The sequence below is a fragment of the Lotus japonicus genome, chromosome 1 (assembly GCF_012489685.1).
Source record: "Lotus japonicus ecotype B-129 chromosome 1, LjGifu_v1.2".
NCBI lineage: Eukaryota > Viridiplantae > Streptophyta > Magnoliopsida > Fabales > Fabaceae > Lotus > Lotus japonicus.
In genome coordinates this window covers 105,705,095-105,721,272 of record NC_080041.1, presented here as the reverse complement: position 1 = coordinate 105,721,272, position 16,178 = coordinate 105,705,095, and the positions used below count along the sequence as shown (strand labels likewise).

Genomic DNA, 16,178 nt, shown 5'->3' with positions numbered 1-16,178 from the left:
TATTCTAAAATGATTGATTGATATTAATTTAAAAGATAAGATTTGGTCTTTTAATTTATTTTAAATTTATTTTTAGAATATATTAATTAATTTTTATTGAATTTTCGAATTTTTTATTAATTCGGGATTTTATGAGTTTTTATTGTGATTTGCTAGATTTTGTTAGTTTTTATCTATCTTTATTTAGTACCTTTTTTAATATTAGATTTGATTGAGTTAGGTTGTTTATTTCTTAATTTTATCTTAATTTATCTTATTATTTATTTAATTTTAATTCCAGGAAATATTTTATTTTATTTTATTTTAGATTTATTTTTAGAGTATATTAATTAATTTTTCTTGAATTTTCGGATTTTTAATTAATTCAGGATTTTATGAGTTTTTATTGTGATTTGCTAGATTTTGGTAGTTTTTATCTATCTTTATTTAGTACCTTTTTAAAGTTTAGATTTGATTAGGATTTAGGTTGTTTATTTCTTGATTTTATCTTAATTTATCTTATTATTTATTTAATGCTAATTCTAAGAAAAGGGAGTTGATTTGGTGCTGAGGGTCCACAAAGCTACCATGGACACGCAGAGATTTGACAGCTGCTATTTCTACCTCTGCCACATGTCGCGATCATGACAGAGGTATGTCATAAGATGATGTTACGTGAAGTAGAGTTGATCATGTTGTGATTGATGCTTTGTGTCATTTCAGTTTATCCTTTGTTCGTAATTTAATCCTGGATTCTTAAATTTCACATATTTTGTGTGTTTCGATCCAAAAGTTTACAAATTTTTGCATATGCAAGGGACCCTTTAACGAATTATTATTGAAGACGTAATGTTTTGATTCTGATGTAATGTTTTTTCTATTGTTCTCCTTCCGCTTTTGTATTTTTTTAAACCAGATTTTGGTATAGTTTGTAGAAATCAATGCGTGTGAAGCCATTCTAAACAAGATTTTGGTATAATTAATAGAAATTCACGAAACTTATGATAGCCTGAATTTATATTCATTTCTCAAATTGTTCTCTTTTTTATTCATCATGTTTGAGCTGTGTGTATAAGCATACTATTTGCACTGTATGTGAATGATGCACAACTTACTAATTTTATTTGTTTTATGATGCACATGTCAGTCAAATTGATGAAAGCATATGAAGAGCTCATATTTAATCTTCATGAGTATGTTTAGCCCATTCTTAAGGTTGGTTCATGTTTTCCTCAAACTCATCAGTTTTGCATATAATCATGTTTTAGTATGCCAATTGGGTGACTTATCTTACTTTACTCTATATATTTCCTTAAGTTCAATTTAAATTGATTGTTAGTATAAGTTCATTGGTGAAGTAACCACAATTATTTTCGGTGGGAGAATTATTTTGTTTTTTTCTCACATATATTGATAATTTGTTGGGGTGTGCACATATGGGGCATTACACCATATTTTGTTTCTCTTGACTGAAATGTGCCTTTGATTTTTTGTTTCACAAGGGTTCCACCCCAAGATTCACAAATACACTAGATACAATTCTTTCACCACAGTCCTTTCAAATTAATGAATGAGGGTTTTTTGTTCTTCAAGACTTCATTTTGGGTTTTTGTTTTAATCTTCTTCATGAATTGATTTTGTTCTTCAACTAATTGTAAGACGTCATATGCTTCAAGGATTCCTGCTTTTCTCTTCTTAATCAAAAGCAAAAGGATTGCGGAAAAGAAAATCTTCTGGGGTGCAAAATATTCACTTATTGGATCTGTTTTCAATTTTTTGATGATTATTTATTTGGACCATGATATCAGGTCGCTGTGCAGCTTGCAAGAATCAGAGAAGGAACTGCCTTTTTGATTGCATTTCTCTCCTTACTTCACTCCCAATGATCCTCAAAGATATTTGACAGTTCACAGAATCTATGGTGGCAGTAATGTTGGAAGAATGCTTCAGGTAATCAATTCATAAAATTCTATGTAAATATACATATAATCACCATATTATTTCATTTGATATAAATAAATTTTGTGTCCTTCTAACAAACCCCTTGACGACATATAGTAGTGTTACATCCAAAGTTACAACCAAAGATTTTGGATGTAACACTACTGTATTACGGTGATTTTGGTGCATTTCCTCTTCTATCTCATTCTTATGTCTTTTTCTGCTTCATGTGGATTAATCTCTGTATTAAGCTTCTTTTACTATGTTAATTAATCAAGTCAGATTATTTAAGCATAAGTAGAACTGTTTGAAATGTTTTTATTGTACTTTTCCCCTTGACAAGGTCAATCTTTTTTTAAAACAAAATTGGTGTTGTGGATTGAAGTGAAAGATTCATGTTTTGATTGTTTGTGTTACTTTTAATTTCAGAGACATGATGAGCATCTTTAAGGTATCCCAATGGTATGTTTTGTTTCAGAATCCTTCTCCCCACCATCAACCTCTTCGTCCCGCAGCATAATAAATTTAAACGAACACGCATAATTACATTCATGATTAATTGATGTATCAAATACAATAGACATATTCCTCGTGCAACGCACGGGAAAAAAACACTAGTTATTTTTAGAATAAGGTATCCAATGAACAACAATGACTAATTTATGGTCGCGAGTAAGTGATGTATTCAGAATATTCTTATTATAATCGAAATAAAATAATATTTTTTAATGAATGAATATTATACTTATTTTAGATGATTTTTTTTTAATATTAGTACTAAACTTATCTATTAGGAAAACTCGTTATGTAGAAATCAAAACAGGAAGTAACACTAGTTGCATTAGACATGCTTATCAAACTACTTTTGATTTAAAATGTAAATTCCATCTAGTTTATTAGGACGTTGTAAAGTAGTATATTTGGTTTAAATTTTTGTTCTAATTAATCTCAAGCTTGTCCAAATAATTCAATTCAACTATTATGTCTGCTTGCTACTCTTATAACTCATCACGACTTTTTGGTGAAGCCCTGTTGAGAATTCAAGTGTGAAGTTGGAGTCTCACATTGGTTAAGTTTTGGTGATGGGAAGATTTTATAAGAAATGTGACCCATAAACCTAATGCCTTAGTATTTTGGGTTAAGATGTGGTGTTAATATCTCTTGGTGTCTTGCTCGTCGGCCCATGAGCTCCCCTGTTTCCCCCAACAAGTGGTATCAAAGCTGATGGTTGGTGTAATCATGGTTACGACTCCTTGTGTCGAAAGTCTTCCTAGCAGTGTGGCTAGAAGGCGGGTTCCGTTGAGCAGCGAACGACGGTACAAGGGTGGATATGATTCCGCAGAGGGGGCCATGATAATGTGGAGGTGACTCGCACTTAAGGGGGAGATTGTTGAGAATTCAAGTGCGGAGCTGGAGTCCCACATTGTTTAAGTTTGGTTAATGAGAAGACTTTATAAGAGATGTGACCCATAAACCTAATGCCTTAAGATTTTGGGTTAAGATGTGGTGTCGATATCTCTTCGTGTCTTGCTCCTCGGCCCATGAGCTCCCCTATTTCCCCCAACAAGCCCAAACCAAATGGAGATGAGCTTTGCCAACTTCTCTAACTGTTACAATAAGTATTAAGGACAAAAATAATACAAAATATAATAAGTAAGATTAAGGACAAAAAAAAGTTATATATATAAAATATATATATAAAGTAAAATTATTGGGGTCGTGACCCTTGTCTGCTCCTCTCTTGTTATGCCACTAGTCACTAGTGCTCGCACTAAGCAATAAACAACGACTAACTATACACAAATATATATCTAATTTTCACTTAACAACCAACAACCATACGCTTTAGTGACAGAAACGTGTATGTTGGTAGGTGGTCCATGAAATATGTATGTTCACTTATCTTCAATAGATATCTTAAATTGGAATCTTAAAATAAAATCTAGATTTTATTAGATCTTACCATTGGAGATATCCTACATGACATGAGCTCTTAGTAAAAGTTAAGATCCGTGTCTTAACTCGTTACTCTCAAAAGTGAAATCTTAAATAAAATAATATTTGTTTTTCTCTCATTCAATACTATAATCAACATAAATAATGTAAATATATTATGTATTGTAGGTCCAACCAAAAGTAAAGTAAAATCTCAAATCACTGGAGCGAAATGTACATCAGGACATTAGAGCATCTATAATGCAATGTTCTTAATTTTTATTTCTGAGCTAAGAACTAAGAACTGAGTTCTTAACCATTGGAGGAGGCTGACGTTGAGTTCTTAGTTCTCAACAATAAGAACTAGTTTTTATATAAGGAGTTTTACTTTTTGAGTTCTTAGCACAAAAATTTAATTTTTTCTCTTTCATTCATCAACTGATTTAATTTAAGTGTTGAATTACTAACATTTAAATTTAAATCAAAATTATATAAAAAATTACTAATATAATGGTATTGTGGGACCAGATGAATAATACTAAGAACTAAGAACCAATGGTTGAAGCAAAATCTGTAAAGAGTTGCTTAAGCACATGTGGCAGTACAGACCCACATGAATAATGCTAAGAACTAATAACTAATAACTTAGAACTTAGCATTGGAGATGCTCTTATGAGTGCTTAAATCTCATGTGACCGTACAAGCCCATGAGTTAAGTCACAAAATAAGACCCCCTTATCGGAAATGCTTAGGTGAGAGAATGGTGACGAAAAAAAAGTTGTGTCAAGCTAAAAAACAACTCACATAAAACTCACATTTACCTCATCCTTAAGAATTAGTAAAAATTCAAAGGTATGTTAAATACGATACTCTATCGTACCCGGATTAGAGCAACACCTTCACGTTTGTTCAGGGTCGTGTAAACCTTAAAAGAAATTAAGGCACATGCGTAAGGCCCCCAAATTTTTAAGGCCCCAAATTTTTTATTTTTTTTAAAAATTGTTATATAATTTTAATGAACTGTATGCCCAATTCGTATTTACATACAAACTTTTTTTTTTATACAAGCAACGAAGAAGAAAGAAAAGACAACTAAATTAATGCCTAATAAAAGTCACCCCCAATTCGTATTTACATACATACTTGATAAATGATCAGCTTAGCACTGTGTAAAAAAAATATTGTATTAATCTTGAAATTTTTGTAAGGTTTAATTTATTTTCAGAATTGAAAATACTAGGAGAAGTATTAACATTTCGATAAAAATATTGAGTTATATTAAAACTTTAGATTATTTTCCAAATGTATATATTACCTATAGAATTGTACAATCCATGTAACGATCACTACTTTTGAAAGATATATTTCAAAATTAAAATTGTTTGAATCTTATCTAAGGTTAACAATGTTACAAGATATATTGAATGAATTAGTTATTTTATTTATTGAAAGCGAAATATTATAAATGTGATTGTATAACTCTGATAAATCATTTTTCCGCTAAAAAACTAGAAGATTAATATAAAAATTTGAGAATTTATATGATCTATTAAGTATTTTTAAGCTCAAATAATTTTCGCTTTAGGCCCCAAAATAAATATACACGGCCGGCGGGCGTTAGTTGTTAGCGTTACTGGTTAGTTATAACTTTTAAGCATGACACAACATAACAATTTTTAATCCTATCCATCGACTTCCTAATAATCCAATGATCTGCACCGTCCAAACCACACGTCACGTATATCCACATCACATTTTGTTTTCTTCCCTTTCACAGTTTGCTGTTACACGTTGTCGTTCTGATCCATTCTCCTATTTTATTTTATTTTATTTTATTTATATATATATATATTCCTTATTTTGCGTGGCGGAGACAAAGTCGACGGTCACAGCCATTCATCCAAACCCATCACCTGCCGGTGACGGTAGCGCTTCTCTCCATCGCTTTGCAGAACAAGAAGAAGAAGAAGAAGAACTCGAACTCGTTGCTCAGTTCAATCGAGATTTTCGAGAGCCAAATTGATTCGATTTCCCGCAATCTCGCGATTTGATTTTCATGCTATTCGATTCACGCGCTTTTCGTCGTATATAGGTTGCTGATTCGCGTTTCGATTTCCGTTCCTTCGCTCGAATCGGATTTCATCACAATCAATCATCATGACTCAGGTAGTTTCAATCGTTCGTCATTGCTTTCTATTTTTCAATTTTTCACGTTTGATTTTGTTTGTTTGTTTCTGAATCTGAATCTGATTTGGCTTCTATCAAGTGATCGAGAGCGATAAATCATCAAATGTAAAATTATCTGTTAAGATTTTGATAATTTCATGGTCAGAAAGTTATTGAAATCTCAGTTGTTGATTTTCTCATGAATAGCTATGAATAAGCATGATTTTAGATCAATCTGAATCTGATTTGGCTTCTCTGAAGTGAACAGCGCAGAATTAACTGTTTGATTAAATCTTAATTGTTGATTTTCTGATGAACAATTATGGTTTAGCACAATTATGTGCAAAATTACTGAATATATATATATCTAGTAGTGTGATTTGTGTTTGTTTTTTGTTCTGAAATGGTGGTGATTGTGGCAGGCGGTGGAAGTGTTGAATCGGTACGGGACGGATCTGGTGGGAGAACCGAGGGGTTCGGATTCGGAGTGTTTGGCAGGTTTTGAGTGTTTTCTGAACGTGGTGAGGGCATTGGGAATGGGATCATGCATCTCGGAGGTTGGGGCTGGTGGTGGTTCCCCTCCTCTCCTCACTTATGCGCAGGAATCCAACTTGGACGGCGGGAAGAAGAGGAGGTTGAGGGGTTCCTCTTCATTTGACTACAAAGTGCCTGGGAGGATGTTTTTGAATGGGTCAAGCGATGTCGCATCCATGTACTGCAAGCAAGGTAAAAAAGGGATCAACCAAGATGCTATGCTTGTTTGGGAGGTTTGTCTCTTTTCTAAACTCTGACCATTTATTAAACTATTGTTCATGCTTTTACATTACGTTTGTCTATATGTATAGTTGTGCACTTGTGCTACTTGTGTACTTGGACATGAAGGCTCTTTTTTCCTTTTTCTTTCTGATCTGATCTGTGTTTGAAAGTGAAAAAGTCGCATTATTTTAAAGTTAATCAAAGTTGAGCAGGTGGTTTGCTTCAATGAAGGCTTATTAATCTCTTATAACTTCATTTTTTTTTAATTAGCTTTGCTTTTCATCTTAGATCAAGTGGTTGTAGATTAGTTTTGTTCTCTTTTTCCAAATAAAAAGTATACTGGTATACTGGTATATGGAACCTTTTCTCAATGCTTATGTTTTTACAATTTTACCTGTGTCTGATCTTCTTCACCTCTGTTGATTTCTCTTCCGAACACTTACCTCAATTTTCTTATGCTTTTGATAGTGTCATTTTCATGTCTCCGGTGCAGTATAACACTAAAGCCAACATCTTACCCTACTTTGCTTTCTTAAAGATTACTGTCTCCTCCTTCTTTCCCACCTTAGCATAGTTTTGAATTTGATATCTCATCAATTGTACAATACAGTTGTTTGTCTGTTGTTTAAATAGTTTAGTCATGGTTAGATTCTTTAAATTTTCTCTTAAGATAAATGATATAGATAGAAATTTTGTTCACTAGTATGTTCATTTTCATTTCGCAGAACTTTGGTTCAAGGGAGGACACCATTTTTTGTGGTGTTTTTGATGGTCATGGACCTTATGGCCATAGGGTTGCGAAGAAAGTCAGGGATTCTTTCCCTTTAAAGCTCATTTCACAACTGGAATTGCATCATAAGAATAAAGATGAACACAACGGTCACAATAGTGCTGCTGGAAGTTACAATTCCGAAGAGCAATTTAAACTGGTTGATGAGAAACCTAGTCCCGTTGATCATGAGCTTGATGGAACAAATAGTATTTTGGCACTGAGAGAATCTTTTCTAAAGGCTAGTAAGATTATGGACAGAGAGCTGAAGCTGCATCGTGAGATTGATTGTTTTTGCAGTGGGACTACAGCAGTTACTTTGGTCAAGCAGGTAAGCAATATAAATTACAAAAAATTTATGTGGATAGTTTCCATTTTGCTTTTACACTTTGTTTTTACTCATTTTGTTTTTTAGGGGCTGAATCTTGTTGTCGGAAATGTTGGGGATTCAAGAGCTATATTGGGTACCCGAGATCATGATGATTCTCTTATTGCTGTTCAGTTGACCATTGACCTTAAGCCAAATCTTCCAAGTATGTCTCTCTCTCTCTCTCTCTCTCTCTCTCTCTCTCTCTCTGTGTGTGTGTCTTTGTGTGTGTGTGTGTGTGTGTCCCAACCCCTTCTGTGTGTCTTCCTTGTGAAACTCCATTGTTCACTAATGCTAACTTTATTCATAAGGTTGATGGTTGTGCTTGTCTAAGTAAGTAAAATGGACATGCGACTATCATTTATAGGAATCTATAAGGATATACAATAGACGTGTTGGAGCATTGGAAATATTGGGTTAAAATGCTTCTAAGCCTTTGCTCTGTAACTACTAGAATACTTTAATAATATACATTCAGCAGAACTCTTGTTAAAAGGAAACTTAACAAACATTTTAATATGCACTTGATTTCACGTAGAGGAAGAAGAGAGGATAAAGCTTCGTAAAGGAAGGGTCTTTTGCCTTCAGAATGAACCTGATGTGCCTCGAGTTTGGCTGCCCAACACTGATTTCCCAGGTCTAGCTATGGCACGAGCTTTTGGAGATTTTTGCCTTAAGGACTTTGGACTGATTGCTGTTCCTGATGTCTCATATCACCACCTTACTGAAAAGGATGAATTTGTTGTGTTAGCAACAGATGGGGTAAGGCCCTAAGGGACTTCTCTGTTTATGATATCATATTTGTAAAACTTGATACATTTCAAAATCATATTTGTAGCCAATTCTTGAATGCAATTGGCTCCAAATGGTATTTATAGTGCTGCTTGCATTTGAATTGACTTATTACTGTTTAAGCAAGCCACACATATTAATAAAATTTATCAATTATTATTTGACTTAACCAGTAAGGTAAATGGTAAACACAAACTTGCTCTATATAAAAAGTAGTATTGGAAACTATTGCGTCCTGTTTTCATTTATATATTGGTACCTAAGTTAAAACTGAGATTTGTAGAACTATTATGATTTGGGAAAGGCTTGCCATGTACATTTATTTATTGGTTTACCCCTTTTTGTGTCTTATATTTAAGTTTGACACATTATCTTACTCTTAAATGTATTTTCTCCAATTGTCATACACCGTACAATATGTTTTTATTGCTTTTTCTCACAGAAATGACTTGCATTTTTTACACCAAATGAGGTTATGGAAATATTATTTGATGTTGAGGAATACTTAATTAGATGAATAAAAATTATGCCAACACTTTATCAGAGGAAAACTTCTTTTATTAGAAGGAATAAAGTACAGAAGTTTATTTACCTGAAAGATCTATCTATCTCTGTCATGAAACTTTCTTGTTCGAGTTGTTTCTCAGCTGGGCATGAAGGAGTTATCATATGTAATGGAGTATTTGATTGTTTTAATCTGATTTTTCTGGGCAGATTTGGGATGTTTTATCCAACGAAGAAGTTGTGGACATTGTGGCATCTTCTCCACGGTCTACTGCTGCTCGCGTCCTGGTTGAAACAGCTGCTAAGGCATGGAGGTCAAAATTCCCATTCTGTAAGGTTGATGATTGTGCCGCAGTTTGCCTCTTCTTGAATTCAGATTCAAGTGACAAGTTGACACAGGAGGCAGCAACCGACCAGCTTGAGCAGTCATCTCTACTTGGTGAGAATGGAATTGGAGTGGAAGCTGAAAAATAGCAGTAGCTCAGCTTTTGTACCATGTCTCTTCCCAAGCCTTGCTGGTTTTATTGAAAAGGTTGGGAATATTGTTCTGCAACTCAAAGAGTTATTGTTTTTAATTTTTCTATTTTGGTAGTTTTTTCTGCCAATATTCTTTGCATTATTTATCTTTCATTTCCTTGGACAGCATTTGGGGCTGGGGGGTGGGGGGTGATATATGTTCTGTTCTGTATCCGGAGGAAAACAGGTACCGGGCTTATTTTTTGTGCTAGGAGGTCATTTTCCTTCTCTGTAAATTTCTTCCTAGATTTGGAGTTTTTTGTAAATCCAAGTATCTAGATGCGTATTATGTAGTTTGTCCAGTGATTATCTGAAATCTGCCATCATTTTTGTCTGTGCTTGTGTGTAGTAATTCTACTTTGAGAAACACACTTGAGAATTTGAAACTTAATTCTATAATATTCTTGTGAGAATTAGGTTTATGATGTGAATATTTTCCAATTAATGAAAGAATAACTTTGAACAAATTTGAGGGCTTTTCGAGCCGTTCGTTGATGGAAATGCAGAGATGGTGACCTACCATTAGACTCGAGGGCTTTTCGAGCAAATTGGGGATCTTGTGAATGCATATGTGTAGCGGTAGAAGATCGGAAGGGTTTTCTGTTTCGGCTTTGTGTGTTTTTTCATCTAAGAAGCAGGTTGATATGGCAATCCAAGCTCTAGCGCTATTGGGTGGTGGGTGCATCCTTGTTAGCATCAATGACAAGGTTTCCTCGATGGAGAGTTTTGGTTTCAAGCAAAATGGTTTCCATTTGTCAACCATCATCCAAGGAGATTGTGGGATTTTTTTCGTAGATTGGGGAGAGGGAGCTGAACAGTTCCTTTTCATCTCCAATGCCTTGGCGTGATGCCTTGTTGGGAAATCCGAAGGGGCATCATGCAAGCTTTTACTCCTTTGGAGAGGAGAGCTTGTTTTCAAGTTTATCAAGAGCTAGCGAGATCTGGATTTTAGGGTGTTAGACGAATTTCTATTCATAGAAATTGCATCGTTTGCGGGGTGGAAGATGGAAAGGTTCAAGGAGGTTTCAGGGCTTAAAGGTGTGATTGCAGGGGATCAACCTGTATTTATGTCTCAACGCACTAATGGAAACAATTTTCTAGGTCTTAATCCAAATGTCATTTCAGTTCCTCTTCTCTATGGATTAATATTTGGAGTGGTGAGGCTATTTTGGTAGATATGAATAACGATTTTATTGCCAAATTGAATTTCATTTTTCCATCAGGTGGTTGACTCTCGTAATGGAAACGTAATGGAAAAATCATTAGGGGTCTTGATGCAATCTATCATGGTTCAAGTGACATTTCTACTGAGGTCGTGTGTCGTCTTGACATCTATTAGGAACACATGACATAGTGAATGTTCTTGTTCAACATTGGATAATCTTGTTGGCTCATCTTCTTCGATGGTGTCTGTTAATTTGGTTGACAAGCAACATAGCCATGTCGTTTCTTTGGTTCCTTGCCACGACTCAGGGTATGTGGAGTCCCTTCGTGGGGTGTGGAGGTTATGATTGAAGGTTCTTATATGGCTAAGGGATTCGAGAAGATCTAAAAATCTCTTAATTCGAATGCATCATCATCTTTTCCTGGAGGAGAAATCGTGAGATGCGGTCTTTCAGAGCTTCATTGATATATCTTGAGCTTGGCTGGTTATCTTTTAGGGGGTTGGGTGGTTTTGTTTGGCGGCATAGCTGATTGGGTTTTTCTTTTTGGTTTTATTTTCAGCTTTTTGAGGTTTTATTGATTGGTCCTCATTTGTTTTTATATCGCTTTGGGGTTTTTTCTATTAGGTTTGATGGACTTGTTTCAACTTTTCCTTTATAGAGGGTGGTGCTATTAGTTCCTTCTTGCTCAATATATTGATTTTTCAATAAAAAAACTTTGAACAAATAATGAAATTGAATGAAGCAATAAATAGAAGAAAAAATGAATCTATTTATATCTATATACATATGTAAAGTAGACTTGAACCATAACATTAAATATAATAGTAGAAATGAAGATCCCTTATTTAACTCTTTAAAAAAAAAAAAAAAAAAACCTCATGACTTTTCATTTTTCATATTGGTTACTCACTATCCTTCTCCATAAAAAACTAAATTTGCCTATATATACAAATTAGACACTTACAAAATGAAACTAAGTAATGTTTTCATATATGAACAAATATCAAAAATTAATATTAATTAATAATAAAATATAAATTATTAATAAATAATCAGAGAAAATAATTTTAAAATTAAAATTTTCACAATAAGGTATTTGTGTATTATTTGGGAAAAATTATATATTTTTTGATCTATTATATATTAGTGAAAATGACTTAAGAAGGAGGAAACTAATTAAAAAAAGTAAACAAATTTAAATTTAAAAAAATAATATTTTACGTTATTTAAGTTTTTTTAAAGAACTATTAAAGTTACAATTTATTATAATTTAAAATTTAAAATTACTTTTTTGTTGAAAATAAAAATTACTTTTTTGTTGATAAAAGCACACAAAATATGTTACTATTATAACAATATGATAAACTATTTCAAACTTACATAATTATTTTTCATATAAAAAAATAAATGAATATTAAAAATAATCCAATGCTAATTATTATAAGAACCATAAAAAACCACATACTTTTACTACTCAATTTTTTTTTCTAATGATCTTTTGCAAAATCATATGAGGGCATGTGCCTTCATGGTGGTGTACCTACATCCGTCACTGCCCCCATCAATGAAACTCAAAACTACAATGTCAAATAACCAAACTAGTTATACAACAAAAACTGAAGCAAACAATGAAAATGAAAGGCTTAAAAGCATTTTTAGTCCCCCACGAATGCAATATGTGCAAATATGGTCCTTAAACTTTAAAAATAGCATTTCAAGTCCCCTACGTTACCCTCCGTCAACAAAATTGTTCCCTCCGTTTAAAAACTAACGATTTTAGGGACAAATCTGTAATTTAACAAACAACAAATTTGAGAAATAAAAAAACCATGAAGAAACCCAGCAAATTCCTCATTTTCATCTTCTTCTTCCACCATATTCATCATTTTCTCTATCATTAAACCAAAAAATCATAAAACTTCATCATCCTGCAGATTCACCTCAATCTCAAAGTATCACGTTCATTTCTTTTCATTGTGATTAGATTGATTGAAAGAGAACCAACAAATTAAAGGAGGAACAATCAGACATCAAGAACAAAATCATGTTCACCCCCTTAAAAAATTGTGAGTTCCACTGCACCAATTTCCCCTTTTCACGAGTTTCCTCAAGAAACCAATTAGGAAAAACACGAGGTTTCAGCCCCAATACCTAAGGGGTGGCTTCATCACCCACAAAAACAAAACTTGGCAGTTGTTCCTCAATACAACCATCGCTCTTCTTGAAACATGGTGTTTTTGTTTTCATTTCTTTTGGGCTCTTGAACAGAAGACCAACCGGTCTGATTTTTGAGAGATAGTGGATGAAATCATGCTCTAAGCCTCTAACTCTTCATATATGTCCACCAGGATGCAAATGTTTTTGAAATTGGGAAACCATTTTTTTGTCTTGATTTGAAACAAAAATAACTGATCTGAACCTTGGTGGAGATGGGGTGGTTTATGGATTTTTGAGTTCTATTATTCAAAAAAAGTTGAAGGATTTCGATTTTTAGGATTTTCTGGGTTTATGTTGGAGAAGATGATGAAGATAGTGGAAGAAGAAGATGAAGTTCATGAACATTCATAACATTTCTGGATTTTAGACTTTTTTTTTAGGGGCAGTTTTTTATTATTATTAGTTTTTTTAACAGAAAACGTTAATTTCTTGACGGAAAACCAAAAGTGCTAACGGAGTGTAACGTGGGGGACTCAAAATGCTATTTTTAAAGTTTAGGGACCATGTTTGCACACATTGCATTTGTGGGGGACCAAAAGTGCATTTAAGCCAAAATGAAAACTTCGAAATAATCACATTGGAATAACATGATTCATAAGGTTTAACAAGAAAACCAAAAAACCCTCAAAAGTACCAAATTCTACAACTGCAATATATTAAACATGCGGTTACAAAAGCCACAACTATTCATAGAGAGAGAAAGAGAGAACACGAACCTCTTATCGGAGGAACCTCCCTTCTGGCTGAGGAAGGATCGGAACAGAGGAGAGTTAACGTCGTATATCATCGTCTCGTTGTTCGTTTTCTGAAGGAGATGATAGTTCTACAGCAAAGATAATAATTTTTTATATTATTAAATAAATAAATAAAAATTAACTTTTAAAATTGTTTCTATGTTAAATTTTTTAATTGCAAAATTTAAGTATATTAATTATTTATACGAAAAGAAATATAATAATATTTATTAAAATGTCTTAACACAATTTTTTTTATATTTATAATGAAAAAAAATTAATTTTTATTTAGTTAAACTATCATAATTTTTATATAATGTTAAAAAATATTGTAAGTAAACTCGTATCTAGTCGAATAGTAAAGGAAATTAAGTGGTGGAATTTCGTACTTTGATCTTTTTTTTTTTCGTACTTTGATCTTAGAGCGCTAGTATTCTTTTTTACGTACATATTTACATATGCATCAGATTATAGTTACCCAATAGAGTGAATAATCTTTTGTTCACACCACCTCATTTTCGAGGTGTGAAGAGGTGGAGAAAGAGATATATGAAGAAAGAAGAGAAAATGTAAAAATGTTATAGATTATTTTATTTTTTGGTATATTGGAAAGATAAATTGCACCCGTCAGGAATCGATCTTTGGACCTCCCTTACTCAACCCATATGTCACTCAACTCCTATCACTTGAGCTATCCTACGGGGATAGATGATTTGATTAATAGAGAAGAAAGAAATAGATAAAAAATAAATGTTTCGGAACGATAGCTCAAGCGGTAAGAGCTAGATGAGATATGAGTTGAGTGAGGGAGGTTTAGGGATCAATTCCTATATGGTCAGTTTATCTTTCCGATGTACCAATAAAAAAATAAAATAAATGTGGAAAGATGGTGGATGTATGCATGAATCATAACTCGTGTCCAATTCTTCACCTTCTCGAGTTTCTTGAATTATCAACTTGACTTGTTTATGGGGTTGGCGCACTTTCAACTGTATGATCTCTTGAGTTCCTGATGGGAACTCCCCCATATTGCTATCAAAGTCTTTATGTCGCATAACCTCTTAACATTACACCACTGAAAAACTCGGATTATACAGAGGAAAAAGCAAAAGAAAGAGTTGTTCCAATCCTCAGGGGGCGTTTGGTAGAAGGGGTCTTTAAAGATTCCCGGGTAAGTTAGGTTGGGAATGTAACATTCACATGTTTGGTACAAGTTTCAGAAAAAATATTCCCGGGTATTGTGGATTCCCAGGCATGCAATTTACATTGATTTTCTCCAAACTTCATTCCCATGTTCAAGGATGGGTATCTTGCATTTCCATGGGAATGGAAGTTATTTCCCACAACTTTTATTTTTACTTCAAATTTTATATTTTTAAATATTTTAATTAAATAAACTTTAAAAACATACCTGGGAATTGAATTTATCAACCAAACACTTTTTTAAAAGATGTCTGGGAATAACATTCACATCATAATATCCCTGGGAATCCACTTACCCGGGCATGATTTTTGATAACCTGCAACAAACGCTCCCTCAATCTTTTTTTTTTAGATTTTATATCCGAATCTCCTAGTTATTTTTAATTCATCCAAAGCCTCGAACACTCCTTGTTCTAAAAATAAAGATAAAGTTCATCTGTCATTGTTTAAATTTTTTCTTTTTAGATAAGCAAAACTTGGCAAAACTTCACCTTTCACACTTTTAATTTCTAGCAAGCTATCTGTGTACTCAAAATACTCATTTCTCGTTTCTTTTTCACATAATAAACATATCCTTGTGTTTTTAATGTTTCAACTTCCATGTCACCTGAAGCCACTAGATTACAAGACCTCGAAATTGGAATCTTTAAATGACAATATTTTGATAATCAAATATTCATGAGGGCTATAGACTATATAGCCCATAGCGCATTTTGTTTAATGGCAGAACTCCAAACGAAATCTATAGTTACTTCTTTGTTCAAGTGATTTTGCAAGACCACGTAAAGTTACAACATGACTAAACTCCAAAGATAACAAGGGCCATTTCAAAACTCAGTTAGTCATGATTTATAAGTTTGATCCAGAAGTGTAAGTTTCAGGAAAAGTTGGAAGAATTGAGCAAGTTAAATGACTGAAATATTGAGTAAAACCCCTATATACATAAACAATTATGCCAGGAAAAAAAAAACTCAAGCCATGAACTTGAAAATGATAGTAAACATTTAGTGTAGGACAAGAGACGCATTATCTCTTTTCTCTTGGAACTTTAAAAGAAGTAAAAATCGAAGATTAATGATCCAATATGAACTGGAATTCATCAGGCATTACATACAAGGGCATAACTTCAGATA

General features: G+C 33.2%; 1 protein-coding gene across 1 annotated transcript; it reads left to right on the top strand.

Moving 5' to 3' along the window:
• Window positions 1-5,719: 5,719 nt before the first annotated feature.
• LOC130728775 (probable protein phosphatase 2C 33) lies at window positions 5,720-10,059 on the top strand. Its single transcript, XM_057580344.1, has 6 exons — window positions 5,720-6,021; window positions 6,444-6,788; window positions 7,503-7,877; window positions 7,962-8,079; window positions 8,452-8,675; window positions 9,420-10,059. The coding sequence occupies exons 1-6, from the start codon at window positions 6,013-6,015 to the stop codon at window positions 9,681-9,683; spliced, it is 1,335 nt and encodes a 444-aa protein (XP_057436327.1). The 5' UTR covers window positions 5,720-6,012; the 3' UTR covers window positions 9,684-10,059.
• Window positions 10,060-16,178: the final 6,119 nt, after the last annotated feature.

Excerpts from the sequence above, each read along its gene's own strand:
- LOC130728775 (XM_057580344.1), top strand. Across the intron at positions 7,878-7,961 it reads CAGTTACTTTGGTCAAGCAG|GGGCTGAATCTTGTTGTCGG; the intron begins GTAAGCAATATA and ends TTTGTTTTTTAG. Across the intron at positions 8,676-9,419 it reads TTGTGTTAGCAACAGATGGG|ATTTGGGATGTTTTATCCAA; the intron begins GTAAGGCCCTAA and ends TTTTCTGGGCAG.